Source organism: Oryza sativa, chromosome 9 (assembly GCF_034140825.1).
Source record: "Oryza sativa Japonica Group chromosome 9, ASM3414082v1".
Taxonomy (NCBI): Eukaryota; Viridiplantae; Streptophyta; class Magnoliopsida; order Poales; family Poaceae; genus Oryza; species Oryza sativa.
In genome coordinates this window covers 8,313,289-8,334,825 of record NC_089043.1, presented here as the reverse complement: position 1 = coordinate 8,334,825, position 21,537 = coordinate 8,313,289, and the positions used below count along the sequence as shown (strand labels likewise).

The 21,537-nt window shown below is 41.3% G+C and overlaps 1 protein-coding gene across 2 annotated transcripts; it reads right to left on the bottom strand.

Moving 5' to 3' along the window:
• Positions 1-12,564: 12,564 nt before the first annotated feature.
• LOC4346520 (acetyl-CoA acetyltransferase 2) lies at positions 12,565-18,044 on the bottom strand. Of its 2 annotated transcripts, none has more exons than XM_066304301.1 (15): positions 17,880-18,044; positions 17,575-17,633; positions 17,117-17,215; positions 16,859-17,032; positions 16,663-16,768; positions 16,166-16,304; positions 15,441-15,518; positions 15,047-15,112; positions 14,677-14,762; positions 13,937-14,036; positions 13,620-13,730; positions 13,477-13,518; positions 13,218-13,304; positions 12,865-12,962; positions 12,565-12,778 (listed from the first exon to the last, which is right to left on the bottom strand). In XM_066304301.1, the coding sequence occupies exons 2-14, from the start codon at positions 17,600-17,602 to the stop codon at positions 12,873-12,875; spliced, it is 1,206 nt and encodes a 401-aa protein (XP_066160398.1). In that variant the 5' UTR covers positions 17,603-17,633; positions 17,880-18,044; the 3' UTR covers positions 12,565-12,778; positions 12,865-12,872. The 2 variants fall into 2 exon arrangements, with proteins under 2 accessions (XP_066160398.1, XP_015651167.1); XM_015795681.3 differs by having other exon boundaries at positions 12,565-12,767.
• Positions 18,045-21,537: the final 3,493 nt, after the last annotated feature.

Below are 21,537 nucleotides of genomic sequence, written 5' to 3'. Positions count from 1 at the left end.
TCACCCCAACAAAATGGTGCAGTGGAGAGGAAAAATCGTACATTGATTGAGATGGTAAGGACTATACTTGATGAATATGGTGTTTCCGATTCCTTTTGGCGGAAGCCATAAACATCGCTTGCCATGCAACCAATAGGCTTTATTTGCATCGTCTCTTGAAAAAGACTTCTTATGAGCTAATTGTTGGGAGGAAGCCAAATGTTGCCTATTTTCGAGTTCTTAGTTGCAAGTGTTGTATTTATCGAAAGGGTGTTAGACTAACCAAATTTGAAAGTCAGTGTGATGAAGGGTTTCTTCTAGGTTATGCCTCAAATAGCAAGGCATACCGGGTCTACAACAAGAACAAAGGTATTGTGGAAGAAACCGCCGATGTTCAATTTGATGAGAATAATGGCTCCCAAGAAGGGCACGAGAATTTGGATGATGTAGGTGATGAAGGCTTGATGAGAGCTATGAAGAACATGTGTATTGGAGATGTCAAGCCTATTGAAGTGGAAGACAAGCCATCCACCTCCACTCAAGGTGAGCCATCTACTTCCGCTACACCAAGTCAAGCTCAAGTTGAAGTGGAGGAGGAGAAGGCACAAGATCCACCTATGCCACCAAGGATACACATCGCTCTTTCCAAGGATCACCCAATTGACTAAGTGTTGGGTGACATTAGTAAGAGTGTTCAAACTCGATCTCGTGTCGCTTCGATTTGTGAACATTACTCGTTTGTTTCTTGTCTTGAGCCAAAACATGTAGATGAAGCTCTTTGTGATTTGGATTGGATGAATGCTATGCATGAACAGCTCAACAACTTTGCAAGAAACAAGGTGTGGACTTTGCATCATGCTTTGATATAAAACTATTTCAAATGGATGTGAAAAGTGCTTTTCTAAATGGTGAAATTGCCGAACCTGTCTTTGTTGAACAACCTCCCGGTTTTGAAGATCCTAAAAATCCTAACCATGTTTACAAACTCTCAAAATCTCTTTATGGTTTAAAACAAGCTCCTAGGGCTTGGTATGAAAGATTGAGAGATTTTCTTTTGTCAAAGGATTTCAAAATTGGAAAAGTTGACACCAACCTTTTCACAAAAATCATTGGTGATGATTTCTTTGTGTGTCAAATTTATGTTGATGATATCATATTCGGTTCTACTAATGAGGTATTTTGCAAGGAATTTGGTGATATGATGTCTAGGGAATTTGAGACGTCCATGATTGGAGAGTTGAGCTTCTTCCTTGGACTTCAAATCAAGCAACTCAAGGATGAGACGTTCGTGAGCCAAACGAAGTACATCAAGGATCTACTCAAGAGGTTCGGCATGGAGGATGCGAAGCCCATCAAGACACCTATGGCAACCAACGGGCATCTCGACCTTGATGAGGGAGGTAAACCGGTAGATTTAAAGCTTTATCGTTCTATGATTGGTAGCTTGCTTTACCTTACCGCATCTAGGCCGGATATCATGTTTAGTGTTTGCATGTGTGCACGGTTTCAAGCCGCTCCTAAGGAGTGTCACTTAGCGGCCGTGAAAAGGATTCTAAGATATTTAAAGCATTCCTCTACTATTGGCTTGTGGTACCCAAAAGGTGCTAAATTTAAGCTTGTTGGCTATTCCGACTTGGATTATGCCGGTTGCAAAGTGGATAGAAATAGCACATCCGGTAGTTGCCAAATGCTTGGTAGATCCCTTGTGTCATGGTCATCCAAGAAACAAAACTCCGTAGCCCTCTCTACCGCCGAGGCGGAATATGTTTCGGCGGGTAGTTGTTGTGCCCAATTGCTTTAGATGAAACAAACCTTATTGGACTATGTCATATCCTTCATCAAAACCCCACTCCTATGTTACAATGATAGTGCCATAAAGATAGCCAATAACTCGGTCCAACATTCTAGAACCAAGCATATTGACATACGCCATCACTTCCTAAGAGACCATGTTGCCAAGTGTGACATAGTCATTAGCCACATAAGAACCGAGGATCAACTAGCCGACATCTTTACCAAGCCTCTTGATGAAACCCGCTTTTGCAAATTGAGGAATGAGTTAAATGTCATAGATTTCTCTAATGTGCCTTGAGATGGTGCACCATGGTTGCTTCTTTTTGCCTTTTGCATATTTGCTTCTTTCGCTCTTATGCTTTGGATTTATTGCCATTTGGTTCTTCATTGCGAAAATGGAGCATGTCACATTAAGGGGGACTTTTGCACTCTTGCATGTGCTCTACTTCCATTTATATGTGAGCAAATCAACTAAAAGTGCTAGTAGTGTTTTCAAAATGCCCAAGTCAACATAAGTCAAAACTTTTGCAAAATCAATGTAATTTGAAAACTATCTCTTGGAAAATGTTTCAAAAGGTTCCCTATATGTTTTCCAAGCCTCACATTGCAACAAAAATGATTTTTGAATGAAAATACCATTTTGGCCCTCTTTGGAAGAAACTAGATTCTTAGTTTTGGCCAAAATGAGATTTATCCCTAAAATGAGATTGAGAAGGAATTTGAGAAAAGTTTCAAAACAAAGTTGGTAGAGAAGAAGATTAGAAATGTTTTTGGTATTCAAACCTATTTCAAAACCCAAATCATTCAAAAGTTATTTGAAAATCAAATTCGCCCAAAAACCCCTATAGACCATAAAAGGTCACCTCCTAGCACTCAAGTGAGTTTTGTTGCAAATCTTCATAATTTTCAAATGTTATGAATGGTTGGCAATATTTCAACTCACACATTTCAAAATTGCTCCAAAAATCAAATTTTTGTTGAATTTCATTGCGTGGGGGTTGCCGGCTTGTGCAAGGGCTGTGCACAGTCGGCAGGGGGCCTGGCGGTCTGACCGGCGCTATATGCACGGTCTAACCGGCCAGGTGCGGCGGTCTGACCGGCCACATAGGGCCAGTCTAACCAGCCGAGGTGGGCCCAGGGAATTTTTATTCCCCCTCTTCTTCTACCTGCACCTACCTCTCTCCTCCTCATCCCCTCACTTCCCCAACTCGAAATTTCTTCCTCTCTCACCTCCCCTCAAACCCTAACTCCTTCCTCCATCAAATCCATTCGGTTTGACCGTGGATTTCTCTCCGGTTACACCGTAAGTGATTCTCCTCTGCTTCATCTCTCTATTCCATGGATTAGTTTGTGTTTTTGTTGAGTTTTTGATCCATGGCATGGAACCCTAGGTGAAGCACGAGGTGTTCTTTGATTTGCACCAATAGATGGTAGTTTCTTGGTGTGATTCAACTCCTCCAACCGGTAAATCACTCTTCCTCTTGTGCATTCTCTCAAATCGATCTATTTCAACCTCTAGGGTTTAAGGGTAGTTTCCCCCATTGTTCCAATCTTGATGAAATAGACCTACACCTTGTTGTTCATGTTCCAATCCTGTGAAATATTGTTCTAGCAAATTTTAGGACTCAAATGTGTAGATGTGAAAATTTTTGGATGCTTAAACTTGTGGGAGGATGTCTGCCCGGAGCCACAGGCGGTCTGACCGTGGGTCAGCCGCCGGTCTGACCGGCGTGTGCACCCAGTCTGATCGGCGTGTGCGCCCGGTCTGACCAGCCGGTAGCCGTCGGTCTGACTGGCCTCCGGTGGGCGGTCTGACCGGCCTGATGCCGTCAGTCTAACCGGCCACCACTGGTGGTCTGACCGGCCTGATGATGTCGGTCTAACCACCCTACTGGCTGCGGTCTGACCACCCCTCCACAGGATATAGGCAAATTTTCATCTCTCCAAATTGTTTCTAGAATTATTGCTAATATCCTATCATCCTTTGCTCTTTGACAGTGATGCCTCCCCACACTCGCCATGGTCGTCGTGCACCCACTCCGGATCCCGTGAGTGAGCCTGTGGAATCGAGCGGAAATGAGTACGCTCAAAGTGATGAAGAGGTTGAGGCCAATGTTGAAGGGGCTAGTGAGGAGGCAAGTGGAGATGATGTCAGTGGAAGTGGAGAGGATGAGGACGAAGGAACTGATGATATGCACATTGATCCCTCCATCCAGTTTGTTGTGAACATGAGGAATCCATCGCAGTATACCATCTTGAGGTACCATGATCAGTTTTTGAGGCCTCGGGACACCCCGGATCCCCGTTTTCACACCGCTTTCCAGAAGAGTGTGTATGAGCAGGTTTATGCAGGGAAAGCTTTTGCAGAGCATAAGTGGATTTCTTGGAGAGACATCAATGAGACTCTAGAGTTTGAGGGCTTACAGGATCTCTTCGAGACTGTTGGCATTGACCAGATTGTGACTTTCAAACAAGACTACAATGAAGATTTGATCCGGCAGTTCTATGCTACAGTGTGGGTGGCTGGAGACTATAGTGAGATGAATTGCTTTAGCTCGTTGCAACACACGGGCATTTTACTAGTTTAAAAAACTAAATAAATCTTCATATTTGTAATTATATGCTCTTCAAGCGTCAAGGCCCTTCTCGCCCATAGTCCAACTAGTAACACCAAATCTATAAAGTGCAACTGAAACTATTCCTCAATTATATACATCTATAGAGAAGCGTTGAGGATTCAGTGGTTGACTTTGGCACCACCGATAAGGTGGCTGGAGTTGGTTTCTTGTGATGAGCGTGACGCCCTTGCAAGGAAAAAACTCTCGAGAATGATCAACCTTACGGCTGCTACATTGGTTAGACCTTGATTTCATGTCCATGGCTCTTGATCGTCATGTTTCAGTGTATTGAAGGATGGAAGTGATTTTGATTTAGATTATTCTCCATCGGTGTCATGGGCTTTGATCAACAGGCAAGCGAGATTGGCTTCTTGCTAGATGAGCTCTTCTATTCGGAGGAGGGCGTTAGATAAGGTTCAAGGCGGGTGCACGGCAAAGACGTGTCATCGATTCCTTACTTCATCGACAAATGTTGTGCTCTATGGTGCGGTCAACTTCCGTCTCATAGATTTTTGCCACCATGTACTCTAGTTGACGCCATTGCTTCAGCAACAAAGGAAAAGTTATGTCTTTCATTTTCTTTTTCTTATTCATCAAAGAAGCATTACATCCCCGCGTCCGCATCCGCTCCAATGGCGTCCATGTTGTCACCAGCACTACATGCTCCTTGATTTGATGGGATCAGAGATTTTCCACGCCTTTCGGGATGTTTGCCAAATACAAATTCAAATGCTGCATGTATTTTAATTCTAAACAGGCTATCCCAAAGGCCCAACATTCCCTTCTGGCCCACGCCTAGTCCCATTGTGATCTGTGCCAAGACCGGATCATTATTGCATTCATTTAGGGTTCACCCTATATCTTTTCGCAGTGCTTCTACTTGCACATACATAGACAAACGTTGTTAGGTCACAGATGGAGCACAACGTCGTCCAGGGTGGTGTGCAGCGACGAGGTGCCGCTGACCAAGGTGCACCAAGAGGGGGTGGCCAAGGTGGCTTTGATGCAAGGAGAGGATTTTGTTGGAATAAATGGTCTAGGCGCAATTTATTCTCAATTAATTCCATTGGCCCACAATTAATGCTATGGGGAATAATTCCATCTAGGAAATTTAAGTGGGGAGATCTCAACTTAAATAGGGAGCTATTAGAGAGCCCCTATTGACCGGGTGAGGTGGTGGTGGGACAGCCACATGTGCGCGCGCCAAGCCGGGCCGAGGGCGTGGTGTGGCGTGGCAGGTAGGCGGTGGCTGCTTGTAGGATCGAGATGTCGACTAGAGGGGGGTGAATAGGCAATTTAAAACTAAATGACACCTAATCAAAACTAACCTAAGTTGTTAGGCTCGGTGAAGGACAAGTCTAACTAAGAAACTAATTTATGTTTTGCAATCCTAGGGTGATAGTGGCTCAAGTATATCTCTAGGAAAGTAAATCACACACCTAAGTTAAGTTTTACAATCCTAGGGTGATATGGGCTCAAGTATGTCTCTAGGAATGTAAATTTCACAAAGAGTAAAGTGTATGAGCGGTCCCTAAACTTGTGCAGGTGTGCCATCTAGATCTCTAAACTCTCAAAATGCATTTTCGGGTCCTCGAACTTGTTTTGGGTGTCATATACGTCCAAACGAGCTCCAACCCCTTCCAAGTGCTGACGTGGCTGTTGATGTGAAAACACGAGGCTTGGGAGATCTGCTTAACTCCAGTGCAGGTCCAAAACTCGTCTTCGGGTATGCTAGCGTGCCAGTTGATTTAATCCTACAATCAACGAGAAACAAAGACAAAGGAACCGCGGTTAAATCCATAAACGATAGCCGATCGGCTAGGTGCCGATGACGTATCATTTATCTTTGAGCCGATGTCATGTATGCATCAATCGGCAGTCATTAATAAGTAATAAGAAACAAAATCTACTCGATCGGCTGTAGATATTAACGATATATAATCTCTATATCGACATATACTTAAATCAAGTGATTGGGATAGATCGGTCACCATGCCGAGATAGTATAAATCACTTAGATCGAAATATATATTAATAACGAGACTATATATGTTCATAGCATAGCCGATCAAATAGATCTAGCATGTATCGGCTAATACTCCGATACCACTCTATGTTAAGATATTAAAGCAAGTAGAATATACCAAACAAAGAGCCTAATATACCTAAATGCGACAAGATCTTAATATAAAGGGCAGATTTCACATGTCAATTAAGCATATAAGATAAAAAGTAGTTAAATCAGGTAAGATCGACTGAAACTCCGATACTACCCTAATCGGCAACCAAGAAGCAGGCTAGAGATTGAGATTCTAATCACGACTCATAAGATCAAACTCAACTGATGCAGCTATAAGTATGAAAAGAAGGACAATATCTAGACAATCAAGCCGTTGGAAGTTTCATAGAGTGGTGGATATCCTATATGATCTAAGTCAACATCGGTGTTTAACCTAATCGGCTGCTTTCTAGTAGCAGATGTTAGCCGATTGTAGGTTAGATAGCGATATTGCCGGAGATTATGTAAGATATATGATAACTCGACAAATTACATAAACAAGATTAGAGTATCATAAAGATGGAAGCACTAATCCTGAGAACGCAAGCCGCCATAACAAGTTTTATCTCTTGTTGAAGATCGAAACCGATGCAGCTCAACCCGAAAGCAAGAACTCGTCGAAACAAAACGAAAGTAAAAAGGGTGGCGATGCGCCGAGATTGTATTGAACATGTGTTGTTTGATTTCATGGGGCTCGGGTCTATTAATACCCGAGAATTATAAGATATGTCCATATCGGACACGACTCTTATCTCTAACAAACTCTAAGATACCATAAGTTTTTGCGGTAGACTTTTGCCCAAACATATCTCCAAGGAAATTATATAAATTATCCTAATTAATAGATACAATTGTCTTCTCAGGACTCTATCCATGTGCGGCAATCATCTTGAAGCACGTCAATCTAAACCGACAACATATGCTGTGTCATATTGTCGGATTCGGCTCAATCGACTAACCCCGTCCGACTCGAACTCTGCCGATCTTAGCCGTAGCCGATTCGGACTTCAGTCGATCCTCACTCTGTTTCCGGGACGATTTCCATCTCGATTTCTTCTTCATCTGCGATCCTTAGATTACCAAATTTGGTCGTTAATAGTGGCATGCCACAATAGTGCATACGTGTTAGCTGGACCCACGAGTTAGTCAAATAGAAAAAAAATATAATAAGAAAAACATATTTTCTCCTCTCTACCTTAGAATTTTTATCTTTTTTTCTGTCTACCTAAGAGAAAAAAAAATATGGTTTTAATTTTAATTTTTATATATGCTTGACATGTGCATTTTAATTTTTATATGCTTGACATGTGGATTCCACTAACACATAGGCGTCACCGTGGCATTGCCACGTCAGCACATGGAGTGGGTTAGAATCCATTTGGACCTATATGACACACATGGCAAGTTCAGGGACCTAAAAATGCATTTCGGGAGTTTAGGGATCTAATAGATGACACACCGGCACAAATTTAGGGACCGCCCATGTAATTCACTCTTTCACAAATGTAAATGCAACAAATAAATGAGACAAGAGACAAGGAATTTTTCACCGAGGTTCGGAAATTCGCCGGTTTCCTAATCCCCGTTGAAGCGAGCCCAACTCCACCGCTCAACCATGATGCCATCGCACACCCCCTTCGTCAAGGGGTGGGCAAGGCGGGAGCCGGCGCACGGAGAGGACTACCCAAGCCTCGATCACTAGGGGTAGTTCTTGTTTCACTTCGAAGGTGGTGAACTCTAAACCACTCACAACCGGCGCCGACCTCCTCCACAATCTCCTCGGATAGGTCACCGGGCAACTCCTCCACAAGCCGTCTAGGAGGTGGCAACCTCCAAGAGTAACAAGCAATGGCGCAGCTCGGAAATGATCAAGTGCCACACTAGCTTTACAATGGAAGCAATGCACTTGACTCTTGGCTAAATCAACCCTCAACCACTACAATGGATGAACACAAGCTCAAGTGAGTGTGGGAGAGGTGCAAGGGGTGTATGCAATTGAAGTGAGTGCCAAGAGAGACCCCTTGCTACTGGTGGGGGAGTATTTATACTCCCACCAACCAAAACTAGCCGTTGGGGGCGAAACCCCCCAACTCAGTGTACCGTCGGTTAGACCACCATTGTGTGGCTGGTCAGATCGTGCTACTTTGTAACGTCTAGTTTTCTAGCCGTTACAAGGAAATTAGTGAGCAAATTTGAATAGGTCGATAAGACCGTAAGACCGCGGCTGGTCAGACCGGCCATGGCTCGATCAGACCGCCGTTGGCTCGGTCTGACCGGCTACAGCACTGGCGGCTCTGGATCGGCCACCCAAAGCGTCGCTGCCAGCAACCAGGGGGCCAGTCAGCTCGGCCGGCATGCGCCAGTCAGACCGACAATATGGGCCCGGTCAGACCAGCCCTGGTCACTCAACCCAGTAAACAACAAGTATTGAAATATGAGTCTAAATGCAAATGACCTAACATAGCAATTTGAATCATCTCTTTGCTAGGTCATTACCCTGCTTAATAGTACGGCAAAGCTATAAATAAAACTAGCACAATTTGATCGCCCAACTCCTCGATCAATTTAAAATTAAAACACTACTTTACCGTCTTCTTTCCTTTGCTTTGCACCATCAAATTTTAATCCTTCGGAAATCATCCATGCACACATATCATGTGGTTCAAACTCAAAATATATAACTCAAAGAGAGTGGTTAATCCACAAATAGTGCTTATCATTAATTACCAAAATTAACAACGGGGCCTAGATTCTCTCTCTCTCTCTCTCTCGTAAATATTGCAACGAAGGGATTTGAATCCAACCCAGTCAATGCAATTGAAATGATTTCAATACGGGCGCGATTACTCCTGTAACTGACGAATCAATCCCGACTTATAAAAGGCCACCACCGGGATAGACAGAAGACACACCTCAGCTGCTCTGTTCATCCTCTCTCTCTCTCGCTTACTCTTCCTCGGAAACTCTCTGCTCTATTCCTGCACCAACCACTGCTTTCCCGGTCCTGTCACATACGCGCATGGGTAAACGGGACGAGCAGGCCTCTGGAACTTCGTTCACTTGTGTACCTGCACAAGTAGGCGGGCGATCAAGTTTTTGGGGAGCGCTCTCGGGCGCGACTGCTCTGCTTCCTCTACGTCAACATATCTGATGCTGGTGCTGCTGGAGGTGGTGCATGCGCAGCGAGCGGTGGCGCTACTTGAGGAGACGGATCCAGCGAAGGTCCATTCTCGGGGTATACTTCTATTCTCCCAATTCTACTAGATGTTTCATTGTTAATATTCATTGCAATGTCAGCATCGCGTTATCATGTGAATGTTGATGCTTATATTATAAAAAGCATGCTCATGTTGCTTACATCTAGTACTATCACTAGATCAATTCCCATTGCGAATGTTATGTTTATTATCTTGTTATTTTGGATTAAAATATGCCAAAGTATGATGATATTTCCAACATATTCCAACAAGACTTTCACCCTAGGTATGAAGGAAGATTTGATGGCAGGCAGGGATACCAAGGTGGATGAAACAATCATTTTAGCCTTGGTTGACATGGTGGTGGGAGCTTTTGGTGCTAGGAGGTCGCAAGGTGGTGTTGGGTAGTACCAACACTTTTCACCAAGCAGGGTGCGATCACGTTCTCCCGGCTAGACACTACTACAGAAAGGGTTTTTCCAAGCGACCAAAACAAATCTTCGCATGCAATTGGCTGGCCCATCTGCCCTAGGTGTCTGTGAAGATCACAATTATTGCGTGCAGGCAGCCCAACCGCATGCAAAGATCCATCTTCGCAGGCTGGCCTCTTAACGCGCCCGCACGCAAAGATACATTTTTGCATGCGGCCGCATTAAGAGGCCCGCCTACGGAGATAGATCTTTGCATGCAGCCATTTAATTGCGAGTAAATTTCCTATATACCCTTGAAAACTCACACGATCCCTTTTATACCCCTGAAATTTTAACTTGATCCCTTCCATGCCATTGCTGTCACATTTTCCTTCATTTCACCGTCATTTCCCCGTTAAGTTGGTGGCAAATGCCTTTAATGACCTTGATGATTTAGGTTTGAATATAAGCTTGAAAAACGATTGAAAATTTTGCTTGAGTGCAGAATATGTGCATTTTATCTACAAAATGAGACTAAATAATTATTGCAGAAAATTTTGAAAATAAAACAATGTAATAGATTAAAATTTTTATTTGAAAATAAGGACTACTCGGATTGTATCCATATTGGTCTCCCAAGTTCTACTTGGACAAGGGAACATCCATGGATATAAATACAAGGCCCTCTAGGAGGAGAGGAAACACATATACAAAAAAAAAACCAAGACAATCCAGAACAAACCAATACACCACCAAATATCGACATCCGAGATAAGCCTAGACAGACCCAATCTGGTGCCTACGGAAGCCGACAAGAGGGATCTAGTGCCATATCTGATCTCAACGAGTTCATACTCGAGAAGTAAGACTACCCTATCGTCGACTACGTATTGGTGATCTATGTCGCCAAGTCGACAACAGCTAGATAGGTTATCTCAATTATTGTACTTGTGTGATTCAGATGAATAAATAGCAACACTGGCTTCGGCCAACAGGAGTAGGGTTGTTACCTTCCTGTGAAGCGGCCAGAACCTATATAAAAATCCTTGTCTCTATCTCTTTTATCTCAATCTCGCATATACCCTGGTACCAACGATCCCCACACCATGCAAATACCGTAGTCGTGGCTCAAAACGTTGACAAAAAGTTCTCCCAATTGGCCTATTGATGCCCTTCAATGTCACACTAAACTCCAACCGATCAACACCATCCGGACCATATCTAACATTGCCTTGGCCGTGAACTAACTGAAATGTAACCTTACTTGACATTTTGCCCGACAAAAAGAAAAGTAGGTTAACTAAGTTAAAATCATAATATCCAGATCTAATGTCGCATTCATCAATTTCTGCTATGCCCTAGTTCTCAGATTCTAAAACATATTGTATGCCCTAGGTCTTAGATCTAACTAAAATATACTATTAATACTACAATATTACAAAAATTAACAAGGCAAAAAGGTTGAATGTATTTACCTACGGTGGAGTCAGCAAATTAGCAGGGCTTCGCCGCTGCCCTTCTCCTTCCACTCATCCCTCCTTTCTCTTTTTCTTGTATTTTGAGTGATTTTAATGGAATTATGGGGGAAGGGGAAGGGGTTTTATACCCCGAGCAAAAAAAAAAGAAAAAACATTCTCCTCAAGGACGGCAAGGGAACCGCCTACAGAATAGCAAACCCCCGCACCAGGGTTTCCAGGCTGCCCCCTCCTAGAAAAAAATATCTCTAGGAGTGTAGCAAGAGGGTTGCTTGCAAAAAGCCAAGCCGCCCTTTTGTAAGTGATCCCCTCCTAGAAAAAAAAAAAGCGCTCTCTGAGAAAGCAGTAAGGAATCACTAAAAAAATACCCTCCTCTTAGCATGCTCCCATCCTAAAAAAGACGCTGAGCAGTAAGGGCCACCTACAGAAATACCCAAAGACGCTAAGCAGTAAGGACCACCTGCAGAAATACCCTCCACTTAGTAGGCAATTCAAAAAGAAAAAAGAAACCCTATCTGAGAGAGCAGTAAGGGGCCACCTACAAAAATACCCTCCGCTTAGCAGGCGGTAGTTAGTCGGAGCCAACGATCGTACAACACGTCACAAAAAACACAGTGAGGGCATTTTTAAAAAAAAAACACCCTCCTAAGGGCGTGAGGCGTCTAATTTTGTAAATTTTCAAAATGAAAAATTGTTTTTTAAAATATTGTAATAAATAAAAAAATTTCCGAGTTGGAAGACGATCCAGATGAATGCTAAGTCGACATCAAAATGGTAAATCTTGTTCACAAGTAGACGATGGTTGAGTTGATAATAATGTGCAAAGATATGCTGCCATTCTTGGCGCTCCATTTTTCAAAGAGTGAACTCAGGTGCCCTACGAGCATCTTTCAAATGTCCATAATTCCTGTGTAGATAGGCCTCTCGATAGATATAGTCCACTAAAAATGTGCTGGCTAACACAAAAGCTTCATTTGAGCGTTACCAGTTGTGTAGCAGAAAAAAGAATCTAGAACTTCTATAGACAATTGATTGAGCCTAAAGACTGCTGCATACCACATTATTACCACTTACAGGAGAAATATTTTGACAAAAAGTACAAACCAGATTAACTTTGGCACCACAAACACACTTTATTACCCAATTATTAAGATAAAAGAATGTCCAAACAGCTAAAGCAGAAAATCAAATAAACTAGAGTACACAAACGTCCTGGAGAACTGGAGATGGATCACCTGCAATGTCACTGTTACCAGTTAGCACCTGACCCAAAAATGACAGGTCTCAGTAAGCTATTTCTCGAGTAGAAAAGAAAGATGTATTGCGCCTTACAAGGCTTCTTATGCAAGCTCGAGAACGAGAGCAGATGCTCCGCCTCCGCCATTGCAAACACCAGCAACTCCGATTTTGCCACCTTTCTCCCTAAGAACCTATTCAAACGACAATATTAAGTTCATTTATATCAGGGACTATGAGAAATATGTATTATAGATGCAATGTCCAAAAAGAATTACAACTGAGAATATCTGAAGAGAGTAAGGATACCGACTAGATAAAAGGAAAGGAATATAACAGTACAATTAAAAGAACATGGATGAGGTGTCCTGAACAGCAGAATCTCATAAAATCATAGGAAAACAGAGAGAAAATCATAGAACAAAAGGACATCTCAAGGTAAAACTTACACCAAGCAGGGTGACCAAAATTCGAGCACCACTGCATCCAAGAGGATGTCCTAAAGACACAGCTCCTCCATGTACATTAATTTTTTCCTACAGGAGCAAATACCAGCAGAGTATTAAGGAACTAATACATAAATATTGGGCCACACTAAAGATTGCCAGCGAATTTCAAATAGTGAAGGGAACTTAAATGCAATTTCCAAGAACAATTTAAAAAACAATTAGTTCCAGAAATAATTATAGTTGAACTAAGGCAGCTTACTGAAGGAATTCCAAGAAGCTTTTGATTTGCAAGTGCAACAGCCTGTATTGATAAGTCAAAAATAAATACCATTAGAATTTTTGGAACAAATTATGATTACAAAAAAAAAAACTAATAAGTTGAATACAGATGATCAATCATACTGAAAAGGCTTCATTAATTTCATAGTAATCAACACGAGAAGACTCCAAGCCAGCATTAGCAAGAGCCTTAGGTATGGCAAGTGCCGGGCTAGTGGTAAATAATTCAGGAGCCTGCATAACAAAATTGATAGCTGCGTTAACAATAGAATTCTTGATTAGGAATTCAGATATAGAATAACATTCAAGTACTAAACTCCAAAAGTACTCCGCTGATGACAGATTCTTATTTCCATTCACAAACCATATCATTTTATTAAGGTACCTCAGAGGGTGTACAATATTGTTTAAGTCAGATTAGAAGTGATACTGTGGCTTACTTGAGCTGCATCTGCAAATCCTTTGATTCGTGCAATAACTTGCAGTCCAAGTTCTTGTGCCTTCTGCCCACTCACCAATACTAATGCGGCAGCACCGTCACTGTTCCATGTAAAACAAATTAGCTAAGAAGCATCACACTCTCACTGGATAAACAAACACATCTGGGGATTTTACGCACCAATTGGATAAGAACAGTCAATGAACAAAGCATAGAGTTGAAAAGTGGCATTAATGGGGAACTCAATTTACCTTAAGCAAGTATAAACTTTATACAGACCTCGACATTTTATTTTTTAGGATGGTTTCTTGTATACCACTGAAAAGTTTACCTCATCCATCCCTCAGATGCCACTGATGTCTCAATGACGTGGGACAAAAGTGGCATTTAAGGGAGAGGTGAAATTTAGTTATTCATAAGGAATCTCCATTTTCATTTTAATAGGACTAGCAGTACTAAGAAAATAAAAAACATTACAGGGGTGGCAATTTAGAAGAACAACAGTTGAATTTGGTTACACAGGATAACAGGGAAAACAAATCAAATGCATCACCTAGTAAAAGAAGAAAACTTCAAAACTCTGCAGTGGAATAACAAGTCTTTCAGCATATTTACACATACTTGTGTAAATTAATATGATGATACAACTGTTCTGCTAACATAGGTAGTCCTAAAACCATGTACTACAGAAATACCTCACAAATCTTAAAAATAAATTAAAATAAGTGTCAAAGCAAGCACCTTATACTAGAAGCATTCCCAGCAGTAACAGTACCACCATTCTCCTTGAAACTAGGACGGAGCTTCTTCAGTTTCACTGGGTCAAACTAAGAGGCACATAATGATCAAATTACATAGTACCATTATGGCACTAAAATATTACAGAAATGTTCAAATGTGATCTTTTCCTTGGCAAGCTTTTAGAACACCAACAATATTGTGCCTACTGCATACTGACGTGTTTTTTAGCCTAGTGCCAATACACATTACACTGAAGAGTGCATCAAGGCACCAAGTTATGCTTGGAAACATGCAATTTACAGCTACAGGTGAATGTTGACTAAATTACAAGACTTAGTTTATCGTGCCATATTTGCTATATAGATTGTACCTTGTCCAGGCCCTCATCTTTGTCAACAAGTACCGGTGGTTTCCCTCTCCCAACAGGAACTTCAATCTGGATGGTACAGCAAGGAGAATAAGGAAAATAAATAAGTCACATAAAAGAACCTAGTGGTGGTGACAGGTGAGCCCACCATCTTTTGAGTTAGTATGATCTTCTCTGGATAATATATCATTTGTGCACATGGTTTGCAATAATGTATTTGTTATATAGATTCATATGGATTGATGATCAACTGTGAATTAGAAATGTTCTTTTTCCTGAAAAATATATACAGCTTTTTAAAATTCAAAATTGTGGTAAATTTATATGAAATCTGTTGCCATTAATGAGCATTTGGTTAGTAATAAATAAAAAAAATTAGTGGCAGACAGGAAATCACCGGAACAATCTCCCATGCAAAAGCACCACTGTTCCGAGCAGCAATTCCACGCTCATTGCTTTGAATAGCATAGGCATCCTATAGAAGAATTATTAAAATATCAGATATGTTACTAATGATAAATATATGTATTACAAAGTATAATAGAAATATTACAACAAATCAATGTGATCACCGGGACATGTGATAGTTCTTGCTCTAGTATTAAGACATCAAGATATATCAACTTCCTCTAGAAATAAAAGCGACAGAAAAACATATGCTGTTTACCAAGAGCAACCTATATATGAAATTAATGATTGTATTTGGTGAACAAGAATACAAAATTTTGGTACAATACTTTTTTCAATTTGGTTTTAACAAGTTCACCACCATCCTTTGAAACAAGCAAACTAGAATATTTGTTTACTGATATGGAGCATCATATAATCTGCCCTAGCAATTCCTTATGGCGAATCCCTGGTATAGGAAGAGTAGGCTCCTTGCAGTTAAGCAATATTGATTTATGCCATACGAAATTCAATCTGTATGGAATGTAAATTTCCCTGCATTCTGAAAAGAACTAACAATTGTTTATGCACACTTCTATTTAATATTCACTGTTACCGAACCTCCAGAAGCAATAACTAAGATAGTTTTGGTTTTTTGAGTCAGGTAGACAAGTGTAAGAATAATATTACAACAGAAGGTAGTTACTCCTATTTATAGTACTAGTAAAAAAATACCTGGTCTTCCCTTGTCAGAGCATGATTGTCAGCACAAAGCTCAGCACAATTTCCCATGGCAAAATCACCGTATACATCCCAAAGGCCATCTTTAAGCATGCCATCAACAAGAGTGTCATGTCCAAAACGAGATCCTTTTCTGCAAACATACATAAATTAAAACTGTACATAAGCCAAAACAAGAACCTCATATATTTTAAATTTCAAACTGAGAAATATGTCTAATTACCACAGTGAAGGTTAAGTGCTCTATACTTATAAAGTAGACTTATGTTTCATTTATTTACTATGTAAACAGATAAAGTGGAAGAGAAGTACAGAGAAAGCAATGTGCACATGAAATCGTTTAAGAACAAGGCCCTAATCTTCTTAGAATATATATTTTCAATTTTCATACTACACTTTTCCTCGCATACTATTGTTTGCCAATTAAATTTCTGTTGTACTTTTATTGTGCGCTGTATCAGGATGTACAACCAAAAGAACACTTTGCAGACCTAGCTTCAGCAATGTATTTTGGAGCATTAGACATGCTTTCCATGCCACCGGCTACAACAATATCATTGATGCCCAATAGAATTGACTGTGCTGCAAACATTGTCGCTGCAGAAAGGAAATAAAAACAAGCCCATGATCAGGTAAATATAATTTCTTGAACAGAATTTATAGAAAGGCTGCCTCATGAACTGTAACCTTTCATGCCAGATGCGCAAACTTTGTTAACTGCGCTGCAAACAACTGTGTTTGGTATCCCTGCACCTAAAGCAGCTTGTCTTGCAGGAGCTTGCCCCAAATTAGCACTCAACACATTACCAAAGAAGACCTCTTGCACAAGGGCTGGATCAACATTTGCCCTCTTCAGAGCAGCTGATCACCACACTGATGATGTTAGTTATATTTGGGTTAAAAGAACAATTACACATACAGCATATGAGAAGATACTGGTATCACCTTCAATTGCTATGGAACCAAGTTTGGTAGCTGACAAGGAAGACAGGGCACCTAGGAAACCACCCATAGGGGTGCGTGCAACCCCAACAACACATACATCTGTCACCATGGAAGAAAAAAAATATTATTATTGCAGTGCATCACAGTGCTTTTACCGGAGTATATTTTTTAAATGACCGAGACATGCTGATTGCAGAGAAAGGCAAACTCTGGTGGAATGAACAAACACAGAGCAGTGAAACTAGCCACTAGATGCAAGATTTGAATCTCATGCTCCCGTTTATTCTTTCCCATTAGTACTTTGACAACTAAACATTGCATGAAAAGCACAAAAATGAAAATGAATTTGCCAACCACCAAACAAATAAAATCCTTCATTGCAACATATTAGATCAGGAATTCAGGAATAATTGAAGTGAGGTTCAGTAGAAGAAGAGACAGCGAGAGATCAGTCGTACCTCTCGAGCCAATGTTGTCCGAAGCCATGGCCGCTCCAAGTCCAAGGTTCAGCCCCGACCTGCAAAAGTAAGGCCCCCTTTTAGGACAGATTCTGATTACGCAGATTGTAGCTACTACATCCAACGCTGGGATCTGTGATCGCATTTGGGATTCTCGTTGCTCTCGTGGACGGACGTGCGTGCGGTGGGAGAGAGAGAGGGTGTGGCCTTTGAATCGCAGGCGGAGGTTTCCGGCCGGCGCCGCGGTGGATGGCAAGCACGGACGCTGCTTTGGAAGAGAGAGAGAGAGAGAGAGAGATGCTTGCCTGAAGCTGCTGGATCTGGCGGCGGCGGCGGCGGCGGAGTGAACGAGGCGGAGGAGGGAGGGGGTTTAGGCGGAGAGGAGAGGAGATCGCGGGTGAGGAGCAAAACGACACGGGAACGTGGCAACGGCAGGATGGAGGAATGGGGGAGATGAGCAGATGCACGCTGCTCCTCCTCACCTCATTGCTGCCGTCATTTTATAGGCCCGTTTAGATTAGATCAGACAAGTGAAACTGGGATGGTGGCAGATGGAATCATCTAGTTTGTGACATAAATTCCAGTTATCTATATTTGTTGCTACTCCCTTCATTTAAAAATATCAATTTAAGATAGAACATAATATATCTTAGGACAATGAACTTGGACAGGCAACGTCAGACAAATGGGATAATCTAATTTGTTACATAAATTCCCCATATCTATGTTTATTACTCTTTCCTTCGTCCCAAAATAAACCAACCTACGATAGGATATGACATATCCTAGGACAATAAACTTAAACATGTATATCCAAGTTCATTGTCTTAGATATGTCACGCATATGGAATAATCTAATTTGTAACATAAATTTCCCTTATCTATGCTTATTGCTACATCCTATTCTAATTCCTAGGTTGGTTTCTTTTGTAACGGAGGGAGTACGTGGGTTTTTCTTTTAAAAAATAGAAATATACATATATATGCTCGTATTATAATTATATACATGACAAAAATTAAGTCAATATATCTTAATACCAATGAAGTCGCCACATACTCTATCGTATAGCCACCTAAAAAATGAGTACTTGAATCTAGATGAACAGCTAGATCATAAACAGCTAAGGCATAAGGCATGCTCAATTCGTGTTCTGTTGGACTTTAAGTACTTATGTTGCATAAATAATGCCATTGATCCGTTTTACGGATTAAAATTAAGGTTAGGCAAAATATGTCATCCTAGGTCGTTTGGGACCTAGGCATCTAAGAGCTATGGCAATATGAGTACCGATGACTTCTTTGAGTCTGGCTACATCAATCTTATCCTTAAAGATAGTAACACATAGCTCTAAAGACTGCAGTTGTTTCTATAGACCAACAGCGTACTCTCTGTCCATAAAAAATATAACAGCGGTACGTGCTCTATAGTTCCATCCACCCTTGCCAATAAACAAGCACACAACAATGGGATGGTCATCTCCCATCCAATTTTATCTCTTCAATCAAACGGATCTATAACTACATGTTGCGTGGTATAGCTTGCTAGTGCCCAAGCTTTATAACACAGCAGATGAGGTCAAACCATTGTGGTTTTAAAAGCAATTTTGCTAAACATTTGGAGTGACGATAGCATTACAAGGATTTTCTAGCCTCTCTTGGAACCTTTCTCTCACGAAAGCCCTCTACAATCACTCTCTTCTAGCCAACCCCTTCTCCCCCTCCATCTTCGGCAGTTTCGTCAATGGCGAAGGGAGGGAGAGGGGTCGAGCTCCTCTGCTCCCTTAGTATATAGTAGTAGTAGTCATCGGGTTCTATTGTTTTTTCCTTCTTTTGATTCCCGAGGTGGTCACTGGCGTCGACCATCCCCCTCCTAGAGCCATGGTGGGCATTGACGGTCTTACCTCCGGTATTGGGTCATTGTGTCGTGTTCCTTGCCACCATCAACTAGCCCTCCATGCCCAGAGTTGGGAGTGAGCTAGATCTGGATCTAGACAGTTCAAGATAGTGCCAACCATCTTTCCAATATCTAGAAAGGGATCCTCAAGGGCGGTAGTCCTCTTCATCTCTTTCGGTGGTGTTCCTTTGTCAGGAAGCTAAGCTTGACAAGTTGTGCTAGTGAAGCTTCAACCTCCATGCTTCAGAGCCTCATCTAAGGCTCAATTCCTATGCATTACGGGTATGCTTCTCACCTTCTCGACCTTTTATCCTAGAAGCTGCAGTTGCATGTGTTTCAATTCTGGGTATGAGTGATTTGGGTTCCTCTCTTAGTGGATTGGCTACAAAGTTCCCATATCTCCTTTCTCTTTCAAAGACTTGATTTCAAGATGAAGCTAATGTTTGTGTATAACCAAGGCCTAGAGGAGTGGGTATTCCTCGTATGCACAATATTGTTGACAATCGTTAAGTACCAATTTCAACTGTCAATTAGCACAATGAATAAAGGGAAAATTAACATCTCTTACACATATATCAATAATAAATAATGTAATTGTATCTGGATTGGAGAATTAACTTGGATGCAGGAATTATACACTCAAATAAAGGAGAAATGAAGCTGGCATGCAACGAAACATACTTCAGGAGAATCACGTGCGAGCAGACGGATTGAGGGACCTACAAGTCAGCTCAAACCAACTCAAATGGGGCCAACCACCCAGGAACCGTCATAGGGGCCTACCTGTCTTCCACCTGCCAAAGTCGGTACCAATGACGGTGGGATGGGTTCAGCCGAATCATACTTGGCACGCCTGGCACCCTCCTTCCGTATGATGACTCCTCAGCAATTCTTGATGGCGGTTATGCACGGTTAGATGACTATTAACCGCCATACAACCGTCATAAGAGTGCTATAAATAGAGCTTACTCTCTTCACTTAAAACACACTTGGCACCCCTGTCAGGCTGGCACCGGGGCTTTTAACTATTTGCCACTCTTACGAGTGATGCTTAACGATTTGCCACTAGGCCCACATGTCATAGACACATGAGGACCCACATGTCATTGGCAGGGTGTGGCAAATCGTTAATTGCCATGTCACAAGAGTGGCAAATAGTTAAATTTCCCGGCACAGCACCCTCCTTCCATGTGATGGCTCCTCAGCAGCTCCTGATGACGGTTATGCGCAGTTAGCGGACTGCTATTAACCGCCATACAACCGTCATAAGAGTGCTATAAATAGAGCTTACTCTCTTCACTTAATACACACACCTCAGGAGCAATTCCCTCTCACACTTTGTATTCTCTATGGTTTCTAGTAGGAATAAAGCTTAGGAGCTTCGGCCCTATAGTCTTCTCGAAGTTTTGGGTATGTCTTTAGTACTTTATAAGACTATAGTTGAAATAATATAATATTTTTATTTATTTATTTATTTATTTATTTATTTATTTATTTATTTATTTATTTATTTATTTATTTATTTATTTATTTATTTATGCTCATAGCTTATATATTTATCTATTGAGTAACATACTCATATACTCCTATGTAGGTATATTACATATGTAAATACCGATTAGGTCTAATATTTCATTTTCAACTTTTTTCCTTGACATATCCACTGCTACATATCCTCTCAGCTCAGAACACCTTTAGGCTGTGTTTGGTAGGCAGAGTTGGGAACTCTCCCTCCAAATACACAAAACAAAATGGTTAATTAGCACGTGATTAATTTAGTATTAGCTATTTTTTTAAAAAAATAGATTAATATGATTTTTTAAAGCAACTCTCGTATTTTTTTTAAAAAAAAAGTATCGTTTAACAGTTTGGGAAGCTTGCACGTGGAAAACGAATGAGCTGGAGTTGGGAGCTGAAGATGCCGAACTACCTCAATTCTCTAACCCTACCCTACCAAACATAAGCGCATGAGAGCAGGTACAATAGTAAGCTATAAGCCAGCTATAACCACATATCGAGAAGAAAAGAGAAGAGGGAGAATAAAGCGGGCTACAGATTTGTAGCCGGCT